The following is an 11457-nucleotide window of genomic DNA, read 5'->3' on the forward strand; positions in this document are numbered from 1 at the left end:
ACTGGGTATCGAACCGTGACCTCCTGGTTCATAGGTTGCTGCTCAACTGCTGAGCCACACCGGCCGGGCTGATTCAGTCTTTAAAATCTAAAGGTTATTTAAATTATTTTAAAAGTTATAGTTCTTTATGAAAAATAATCTTAAAAGCAAGAACTCTTTGACATTGTCTTATCACTGATGATTTCTTTTTAGGAACTATATATATAGACTGAAATACAGAGGTTTTTTTTTTTGAAATGTATCTTACAGGAAGCATCTCAATTCTCCCTACCATACTGTACCTCACAGTTGGGGTCCTGAGAGAAACTGCTGTGAAATTGCCTGGGGGCCAGTTATCTTCAACAGCTGCAGCTTCCCTGCAGGCTCTGAAAGGAATATTATCTTCTCCCATGGCCAGAGCAGAGAAGAGCCAGACTGCTTGGACTGACCTTCTCCGCAGTGCTTTAAGAACAATTCTTGACTATTGGGATCCAGGTAATTAAAGTTTTTTGGAAGCTCTTGTTTTAAAAATCAAGAGGGACCATTTTTTGAGAAGCTATTGACTTGATTATGTTTGGTAGTCTCACCTGAAAGAGACCATATTTATTACATAACATGGTTAGAGAACATAAGTGGGTAGAAACATCTGTGTTCTCATTTTAGGATCTTTAACCTGTAATACAAGTAAATGACAGCCTGTATGGTAAGTTGACATGAGAGACCTTCAAGTGTAATATTGTGTTAATTTCAAAATATAGTATGATCTATGACTAGCTGACAGAACTTTTTACATGCATAGTATACTGAAAAGTACATAAGCTAGCTACGAATTATAAATAAGACCAATCTGCCCAGCCAGTGTGGCTCAGTGGTTGAGCGTTGACCTATGAACCAAGAGGTCACCGTTCATTTCCCAGTAAGGGCACATACCCAGATTGTGGGCTCAATCCCCAATAGGGGATGTGCAGGAGGCAGTGGATCGCTGATTATCTCTCACTGATGTTTCTATCTCTCTCCCTCTTTCTTCCACTCTCTGGAGTCAGTAAAACTATATAAAAGAAAAAGACCAATGTGGTTCATATACTCACCTTAGCACTTAATAGCTAACTAACTAGCCAAGTTACCCAACTTCTCTGAGCCTTAGATTTCTCATTAACAAAATAAGGATATTAAGTTGCAGGAAATGTTAAGGCAGTAACATAATATATGAGAAGCATCTCGCTTATTACCTGGCATATATCAATAAATGATAGCTAGTATTATGTTCAATGTCCATTAAAATTTGTTTGCTCTTGTTATGTTCATTTGTTTGCTCTTATTATTATTATGTTCATTTTCAACATATGTTATAGTGATTGTAAGAAGTCTTTAAACAAATTATTTCCACTTATTCTAGTAAGGATAAACGTCACAGTTCACTATATTCTATTTCATATGGTGAAAAGGTTTCAGTTGAATTCAGCATGTATTGACCTCCTATTTTGTACCTAGAGTTGGGAATCTGGTATCTATAAATTGCTGTAGGGTATAATTAATAACATAAGTTCTCCTTGAAGGTGACAGTAATGTCTTAATAATTGCTCGATTTCTAGTACACTAAAAAGAAAGAGATTAACTGGCAAAAAATTAGAGTAATCAGCTCTGAGTAAATCAGGCAGAGTGTCACAGGTATGGTTCTCTGGAAGCTCATTCTAGGATGGAGTTTGGGGAAAAGGGGCTTTATTAAGGAACCAAATATGTGAAAGGAATAGGGAAAAGCAATTTGGGGCAAACGAAGTCACACTACAGTGCAGGCCCTCAAAAGTGCAATGAACCTGAGAGCTCTAGAGATTGCCCACCAGAGTGTCCCACATAGGACAGAAATGGCCTGGCCTTGATCCCCAGATGTGGATGGCCCAGGAAGGATGTGATTGCAATCAGGGCAACTCAGTAGCTAAAGCCAACTCTGAAGGAGCAGCTGGGCAGCACCTTTTCCAACTAAGGGGTACACCTCTGTATCTGCCACAGAAGGCTTCTCCAAAGAATCCATTTCTTAAAGGATTAGAGACATTATAGGTAGGGATTCCAGGCACAAAATTTTGATCAAACACCTGGAGACCTAATGTAAGTAAGCACATTTGGGGACAGCAGATAGAGAAATGAGAGAATGTGGGTTTGGGGGCAAAGAGTAAGAAGGTGGTGAATGATGAATTAGTAGAAAAAGATATGCGTTGAATGGTATTTAGGGCCAAAGGATGGAGGATTTGGCATGATCTCAGTGGATTGCTTTTAATATGCATGTGAAATTAGGGTTTTGAGGAGAGTAAAGTGATTTGCATTTCTAAAGAATCACTCTGGCAGCAGTATAGAAAAGAGAGCAAGATTGTTGGAGATGAGATAGTAGCAATAAGGATAAAGAGGAAAAGAATACTGAAAACTAAAATACTAAGGCTCTACTAACAGAATTTACTGATAGTTTGGTTTAGGAGTTGAAGGGTAGAGTGAGTAGAGCACTCAGTACCATGAACAGAAATACCATGGTGAGCATTTTCAGGGGAATATACTGAAGTTAAGTGTGAATTGCCTGTAGGATAGTCAAGTGGAACAGAATATATAGAGTCTGGAGTTCAAGAAAGTAGTCTGCACTAGAGGTGATTTTAGACTACCTGCATTAAGCAGTTATTGGTGCAACCTATTAGATGGTTGAGATCACCCAACTTTAGTTTACAGAGCAAGATGGGAGGAGATTCAGAAGAGAATGCAGTCACAAGCAAAAAGAAAACGAAAGTGGTCAGAAGTGTAAAATACAGTGTAGAGGTACAAAAAAAGAGGTGAGGAAGGGGGAGGTTCAAAGTATAGGCTCCTCTTGACGGGAAGAAGGAGGTAGAGATGAGGTTGGAGTTGGAAGTTTTAGGGAGGGAAACATGCCCCTATCTAGGCAGGAAATAACATTAACTGAATTTTAAAGACTTAACCTCTACCAATCAGAGCAAAGCAAAAAAGAAAAGGACCAAAATACTATGTCCAAATTTTTATGTTGACAGTGATTGTGAGCATGCCTCTTTCATCACATACAAAAAGATGTGTTTTGTTGTGTATCAGGGAATGAGGTTAGGAACTGGAGGATTTAGGTTGGCTACTGAGAGAAATTAAAGAAGCAGCTGATCATGACAGGAAAACCATTTGCTACATAACAAATTATTGGCTTAAACATTATCTGATAGTTATGGGTCAGGAATTCAGAGCAGCATAGCTGGGAATTTCTGGCTCAGGGTCTCTTATGAGGTTGCTGTTAAGATGTTGGCAGGACCGCAACTAGAGCATCCACTTCCGGAATGACTCATTGACTCAGTCAAGGCTGATGGCTAGAGGCTTCAGTTTCCCTCTGGCTGTTAGCAGGAGGCCCCACTTCCTTACTACATGGGCCTCTCCTTGCGGCGAATGCTAAGGGAACCTTGCATCTATCCTAAATAAAAGAGAGGGGGCTGTAATTGGAAAAGAAAAAATGGGAATGTAGTCATGCACTGCATAACCACATTTCCATCATTGACAGACCGCATATACAGTGGTGGTCCCATAAGATTATAATTGATTATAAGCAAAAACTTTTTTTTTGCAACGTTATAAGAAAAGGCTGGACCAGTCTATGATGTTGAATTGACTGTGAGATCTGGGTGGTTTCATTAAATAAACGAGAAGGAGACTGGCTCAGGATGCTGTCCACCAGAGGCTAGAACCAGAAGTTGGCCAGGGATCAGGAGGAGTGGCCTGGGGCAAGGGACAGCCACCACACCCACCCCTGCTTGCCCCTGCACTCACAGACTCACTTCCCTTCCTTCCATTTATCTTTGTCTCTCTTTCCTCCCATTCCTGTTCCTCTTACAAACTCACTTCCTTTTCCTCCATTTCCTCATTATCTTTCCTCCCAGCCCCATTCCTCTCCCTTTTATTGTGTCTCCTCTCAAGTTTTATCTCTCTGGGTCTCTCTGATCTCTGCTCTTCCTCTCTCCCCTTCTCTTCCTTCCCTCTCTCCCTTCCTCCCTCCCTCCTCCTGACATCTCTCCCTCTGAAGGTGCCTCCCTCAGTAACCCTCCCCCTGATACACACATACACACACACACTATCTTTTATACCGAATTTTTCTGTAACTTTTCTAAATTTAGATACATAAATATTTACCATTGTGCTAGTTGCTTGCCGTATTCAGCACCGTAGCATGTTGTACAGGTTTGTACCCTAGGAGCAGTAGGCTATTCCATCTAACCCAGGTGTGTAGGAGGCTCTACCATCTAGGTTTGGGTAAGTGCACTCTATGATGTTTTCAAAAGTAGCAATCCAGGGGGAAGGCGGGGGGGGGGGGGGGGGGGGGGGGGGGGGGGAGCAGTCCATTCTTATGCAAGTTAATGAGTTGAATTTGGCTCTCCTTTTCAAATAATATTGATTTTTCACAGCAGGTTCATTAAAATTATTTAATGAGACTTTGACTTTGGGAAATGAATTACTTCTAATAGAAAATTCCTTTAAATAATGGGTGGTGAAGGGGACCAAAAGTTCTGCGTTTTAAGGTGTTGGTTTTCAAGTTGGTTATTAAGAAACAAATTACCTGTAAATGGCTCATTCTCACTTTTGAAATCTAAGATCTCATCCCCTCATTTTCTCCTTTGTCCAAAATGTCATCTATACCCAGTTTTGTCTCTGTATTTGGAATGTTCATGCTTAATGTGAATTCCCTGTGCATATGTATTAAGATTTTATTTTCTCCTGTTAATCTGTCTCTGTTAATTTGGTTATTAGCCCAGCCAGAAGAATTTAGAAGGTAGAAGGACAATTACTACTTTTTAGCCTCCCACAGTGGCCTATGCAGGAATTTTCAAGTTTTTTCTCTACTGTTAAGAAATGGTATATGTAGCAAAGTGCTAAAGGATTTTCACTTGACACATGTATTATCAATATATAAATACTTTAAACTTAACAAAGAAAAAACAATTGTCAAAGCATTTCTGTATTGTTCTGCAATAAAGATAGTAATAAAATGGATAACACACATTGAGTATTATGTACAATGTGCTATTTTAATGCTTTACATAGATTAACTCATTTAACCTTATAAATGTAAGTCCTTTTCTTACTCCCATTTTACAGATAAGAAAGCTGAAGACAGGGTTAGATATCCAAGGTCACACAACTAGTAAATGTGTATTCCTAGTAAATATATGTATTTACTGATGTCCTTACCTGTGAAGATTATCATTGCTTTGGTAATTCTTGATTCTAGAATACTTATAATCCACATTTTAAAGCCTGAAACATTTGCCAGGAGTTTTAAAGTCAATCAGTGTTTACTGTCTATAACTGGAACAAAAGAAATTGTTAGTACCAAACTAGAGATAGCTTCACACGGACAAATATAGAAATATTAGGATCTGTTTCTCATATATCATTTTCTCGTTAGTAGATGGAACACACCAAGAACTTGATGAAGTCAGTCTGCTTACTGCTATCACAGTATTTATTTTGTCTACCAGTCCAGAAGTAACTATCATCCCATGCCTTCAAAAGCGCTGTATTGAGAAATTTAAAGTTACTCTTGAGATTAAAGATGCTATGGTAAGTGTCTTTAGCAGAGAGATGTTTGTGATAGGAATATATTTAGGCTTTTGCGAACCTTTGATTTTTGTTGACTCTAACAAGAAGTATCAGACTAAAATTTTTATATATAGGTTTGGGGTGACATATTCCTTGGGTGAAAACACCAAATAAAAATAGTCTTATTCTTTGGCCCTGAAGATAGAGCATAACTGGAAAAAGACAAAGGAGATTTTTTTAAAAAATCAACAAAAAACTGCCTGGCCAATGTGGCTCAGTGTTTAAGCATCGACCCAAGAACCAAGCGGTCACCAGCTCGATTCTGGGTCTGGGCATGGGTTGTGAGCTTGATCCCCAATAAGGGCCATGCAAGAGTCAGCCTCTCGATGATATTTCTCTCTCATCTATATTTCTATCTCTCTACCTCTTTCCCTTCCTCTCTCTCTAAAAATCAATAAAAGCATGTTTTTAAAAAATCAACAAAAACTAAATTTGAAATAGGGGCATCTTAAAATTGACATATTTCTAACTTTTTTTCAAGGGACATTTGATATTATTATAGTGGATTTTCTTTTTGTAGAAAAAAAAGAAAGGCTTCAGCACATGCCTTTCTTTATTTGTTTGTTTATTTATTTATTATTGGTTTTAGAGAGAGAGAGGAAGAGAGAAACACTGATTTGTTGTTCCACATATTTATGCATTCATTTGTTGCTTCTTGTGTGTGCCTTGACCAGAGATCGAACCTGCAACCTTGCACATCAGGACAATGCTCTAACCAACTTAGCTACCCAGCCAGGGCTCCAGTACATAGCTTTTGTGCAGTGATGGCGAACCTTTTGAGCTTGGCATGTCAGCATTTTGAAAAACCCTAACTTAACTCTGGTGCCGTGTCACATATAGAAATTTTTTGATATTTGTAACCATAGTAAAACAAAGATTTATATTTTTGATATTTATTTTATATTTTAAATTTTATTTGATATTTATTTTATATTTTTAATGATTTTCTTTAAATCATTAAAATTTAATGAAATTTTTTGATATTTGCAACCATAGTAAAACAAAGATTTATATTTTTGATATTTATTTTATATTTTAAATTTTATTTGATATTTATTTTATATTTTTAATGATTTTCTTTAGCAAAGAAAAATCAACCAAAAAAATGAGTTCGCGTGTCACCTCTGATATGCATGTCATAGGTTCGCCATCACTGCTTTAGTGTATGATCATGAAATAATGGGACCCACTCCAAAAACAGTACACACAAGTTGATTCCATTGCTTTATGGTCCCTTCATTTGCTGAATTAATTTCCTAGTCCTTTATGTGCTACAAAATGAGTTTGTAGCAGATGATTACAACTATTTCTTTTTTTTAAACATATTTTTATTGATTTCAGAGAGGAAGGGAGATGGAGAGAGAGAAACATCAATGATGAGAGAGAATCATTGATCGGCTACCTCCGACATGCCCCCTACTGGGGATCAAACCTGCAATTCAGGCATGTGCCCTTTACTGGAACCGAACCCAGGACCTTTCTGTCTGCAGGCTGACACTCTATCCACTGAGTCAAACCAGCTAGGTCACAACTATTTAGACTCCTAAAGTATAGGAACCAGATTTTCTCTCAGAAAAATTTAATCGTCCAAAGACCACCACAATTTATTGAAAAAGGATGACTTATTTGCAGTAAGTCCTCATTTAACATTGTTGATAGGTTCTGTGGCTTTAAGAAAAATGCTGTATAAAGAAACCATTTTACCATAGGCTAATAGTAAACAAGAGTTAAGTTCCTAAAGTATCTCATCAATGTTACAACAAATGACATTATTTGAGCACCTGCTGTATTTGATGTATAGTCATCTCCTTTTCTTCTGTTCTTTTTGTTGCCTACAGCCTTGCAGGAGCTTTAGTTAGCTGTCTCAAAATGATGGCTCTGATATGTGATGACACATAATTCATATGGTCTAGACATGGTTCCTTAAGACCATGACATTTGAATTTAAATATATGTGATTTTTTAAAGACATTTTCTGAAATCTCCAAAATATTTTTCAAGTTTGTGTGTGTGTTTTAGTTTAATTTTGGTATGAGATTATAGAAGGGCATATGAGGGGGAAATGGAAACTACAGAAAAGAAGAAAAGTTAACCATTACAATGTATTGAATAAAGGATACAACAGGGGCCCTAGCCGGTTTGGCTCAGTGGATAGAGCGTCAGCCTGCGGACTGAAGGGTCCCAGGTTCGATTCCGGTCAAGGGCATGTACCTTGGTTGCGGGCACATCCCCAGTAGGGGGTGTGCAGGAAGCAGCTGTCGATGTTTCTCACTCATCGATGTTTCTGACTCTCTATCCCTCCCCCTTCCTCTCTGTAAAAAATCAATAAAATATGTTTTTTTTAAAAAAGGATACAACAGTGAAGGCAAGTGTTCATATCCTAGTGTACGTATTCACGTGCCTGTTCCCAGTCCAAAGTGTTCCAGCCACTTTGTTAGCATGCAAGTTTGAATACCTGTTACCATTTGGACTTCCAAAATTAAAGATACATTAGAGATAAATTTAAATACCTTTTTAGGAATTTTTTAATTAACTTTTTAAAATTTACTTTAAAATATATATTTTAATGTAAATTTATTTACAGTTCATACTATTTTTGTCTCTCACTTGATTAGGTACAAATCAAGACCTACCAGCTCCTACTTTCCATTTTTCAGTATCCAAATCCAGCTGTTTCCTACCCTTACATTTACTCTTTAGTCTCCTCTATTGTGGAAAAACTACAGGAAATAGACAAAAAAAATCCTGAAGACACCGCTGAGCTTCAGATCTTTCAAGAAGGTATAAAGGTGTTGGAAACACTGGTAACCATTGCTGAAGAGCAGCATCGTAAGTGTCAGCATGAAGTTCATATTAGATCAGAATCTGTCTAAAATCAGAAATTTAATGTTAAAGTGTAAAACATCCACATATTTGTTAAATGAATAAATTTTTAAAATGTAAGAGTCACTCACTATTATATTTTCATATTTATTGAAAGGCAGTGTTATGTTAGTCCAAGTAGTATTAATTTGGGAGAAGAAATGGGAAGCATTGTTTTCCCCGTAAGTGGGGAAGAAAGTGTCCAGATCAAGTATGTTTACAACTTTTTATAATAAACATTTATATTCCTGAACGTAGGACTTACTTCACTTATTTACTTTCCAGGCTCTCAGCTGGTGGCTTGCCTTCTACCCATCCTCATTTCCTTCCTTTTGGATGAGAATGCTCTGGGATCAGCAACTTCCATAATGAGAAATTTACATGACTTTGCTTTGCAAAATCTCATGCAAATTGGGCCTCAGTATTCATCAGTGTTTAAAAGTGTAATGGCTTCTTCTCCATCCCTGAAAGCCCGCCTTGAGGCTGCTATTAAAGGCAATCAAGAAAGTGTCAAAGTCGGGACACCAACATCTAAACATACTAAGCACCCTGGGAAGAATTCAAGCATCCAATTGAAGACCAGTTTCCTCTGATGTTACTTTTTTTTATTAATAAGCACCTTAATATAGTAGTTGTTCCTTCTCTTTGGGGACAAAAGTGACATTTTAGACACAAGTGCACTTGGAGGTCTGGTTGATTGTTTTAATTTAACTGCTTTTTCAAAGTCACAAAACATTTTTTGTGGGGTTTTGTTTTTTCCATTTAATAAAGCTGCACAGCTCTGTCAGAATTCTTGCCAGGAATTTCAATAAAGTGCTAAAGAACTGACCTTACTAAACAACCCATTGCTTTAAAAATGAAATGGATTCCTTCTGACAGTCCATACACACTGAATATTATGACAGGTTGGACTCTATCATACATTATCTGCATTTACGTTATATCCCAATTTTAACTTAAAATTCTGCCTTATTCAGCAATTGTATTAAACTTTCTTGGATTTCTCAAACAACATAAATTATTGGAAAAGTACTTAGGAAGCTTGATTTAGAATTATTCAATATATAATAGTACAAATTAATTACAGTCCTACAGTGTGACTTAAGATTTGATGTCTATAAATATCAGGTTTTCAATCATCTTTTGGTTTTGTTTTTATTGGGTTCAGAAAATAGAAATTTTATTCATTTTAAATAAAAGAGGGCATTGCACTTCAATGTTTCAAATGGATTTTCTGTTACCTCTATTCCTAACAATTTTGTTCATTTGCATTTGTGGCAAACATTCATACCAATGAGTTTAATATAGACTCATATCTATATTTAGATCAACTATGGGTTTATATAAATGTCAAATTTAGTACAATAAATTTAGATCATCAGTGAATACAAGTATGTTTTTTTAACATGAAACATATTTTAATATAGAAAAAAATCTAATGATAAAGTCATCTTGGTTGAAAAATATTTTTTAACTGTTGGTGATCATTGACTCTCCTTCCACTTCAGTGTTACACTTTGAATCAAGCACTATCTCAAATCAAAGCGCTTTCTTGTTAAATATTAAAAACCGAAGTGATAGGGGCATGTTCAGAATTGAGAAAACACTTTGAGTCAAGCAAAAGCAATGTAATGTACTCTATTTTATTATGTTTGTATATAAACACTTGTAAATTGTTCAGAGTGAAAACATTTGACAAACTCTAACACTACAATCAATTTTTCTGATTTACATAAATAAAGCTAATTTTCTTTATTCTTGTATTTGAAATTATTTACCCACATAAATGGCTGGTTAATCTCCCAGATTTCAGAAAATCAATTTTACAGGGCAAATAATATCCCTTCTCTGTAACTTGGCCTTTTTTCTCAGAGGAGCTTGCTCTTTGGAGCATTCTTTGCAATGGTTTGGGTTCTCTGTTTTCCTAATTGTCTTGAGGAATTTGAGAGTGTACTTCTTACTGTTTCTTTCACCTGAATGCCCTTCCCTCCTTTGTTTTATCTGGCAGGTTTCCACACCTTTTAGGCCTAGTTTAAATATCACCATGTCTCCTCACCTTGGTAACTCTCCTTTAACTTCTTTTTTTTTAGGTTTACTATATTTTTATTGATTTCAGAGAGGAAGGGAGAGAGAGAGAGAAACATCAATGATGAGAGAGAATCATTGATCGGCTGCCTCCTGCATGCTCCCACTGGGGATCGAGCCCACAACCCCAGCATGTGCCCAGATCGGGGATTGAACCATAACATCCTGGTTCATAGGTCAACGCTCAACCACTGAGCCACGCCGGCCAGGCTCACCTTTAACTTCTTTCCTTCCTCTTATACCAACCAAATTTAACTGCTCCTTCATCTGTTCCTGTGGTGCTTTATACTTTCTTCTGTGCATGGAACATCACATTGCATTTTAATATCTCCTTAGACCAGTGATGGCGAACCTTTTGAGCTCAGCATGTCAGCATTTTGAAAAACCCTAACTTAACTCTGGTGCCGTATCACATATAGAAATTTTTTGATGTTTGCAACCATAGTAAAACAAAGATTTATATTTTGGATATTTATTTTATATATTTAAATGCCATTTAACAAAGAAAAATCAACCAAAAAAATGAGTTTGCGTGTCACCTCTGACACACGTGTCATAGGTTCGCCATCACTGCCTTAGACTGTGCCTCCTCAAAGGGAGTTTTGTTTTCTATAACTACTCTGTAGCATCAACTAGGTATTTAATAACTTGAATTGGAATAATATAGGATGGATTTGAGCTCAGAAATTTATTCCTTTGCCAAGGCAAATGCTGGACTGAATTCTTGGTATATAATTTATTAACTTCATCTTTGGGTTATTTTGTATTGAAAGGTTATCATGGTGGTATGCGGGCAGACTAAATAGCCATCTCAGATGGTGGATAAAGAGAAATTGAATTTATTTAAGGAAAGGGGGTGGGGGGTGGGATACCCAAAGGGAAGGGCTGCACAGCACCGAGCCAAAG

General features: G+C 36.9%; 1 protein-coding gene across 13 annotated transcripts in view; it reads left to right on the forward strand.

Annotated features, from left to right (window-relative positions):
- HEATR5A (HEAT repeat containing 5A) overlaps positions 1-10221 on the forward strand; it is a 112156-nt gene extending 101935 nt beyond the window's left edge. For 10 of the 13 annotated variants that reach the window (XM_036353708.1, XM_036353690.1, XM_036353752.1 and 7 more), the window contains 4 exons: positions 250-474; positions 5411-5565; positions 8220-8433; positions 8752-10221. In XM_036353708.1, coding sequence (XP_036209601.1) covers positions 250-474; positions 5411-5565; positions 8220-8433; positions 8752-9059 — 902 coding nt within the window. In that variant the 3' untranslated portion in view covers positions 9060-10221. The remainder of the gene's footprint in view (positions 1-249; positions 475-5410; positions 5566-8219; positions 8434-8751) is intronic. The other 3 variants (XM_036353682.1, XM_036353725.1, XM_036353736.1) reach the window with 3 other exon arrangements.
- Positions 10222-11457: the final 1236 nt, after the last annotated feature.

This window comes from Myotis myotis, unplaced genomic scaffold (genome assembly GCF_014108235.1).
Source record: "Myotis myotis isolate mMyoMyo1 unplaced genomic scaffold, mMyoMyo1.p scaffold_m19_p_1, whole genome shotgun sequence".
Taxonomy (NCBI): Eukaryota; Metazoa; Chordata; class Mammalia; order Chiroptera; family Vespertilionidae; genus Myotis; species Myotis myotis.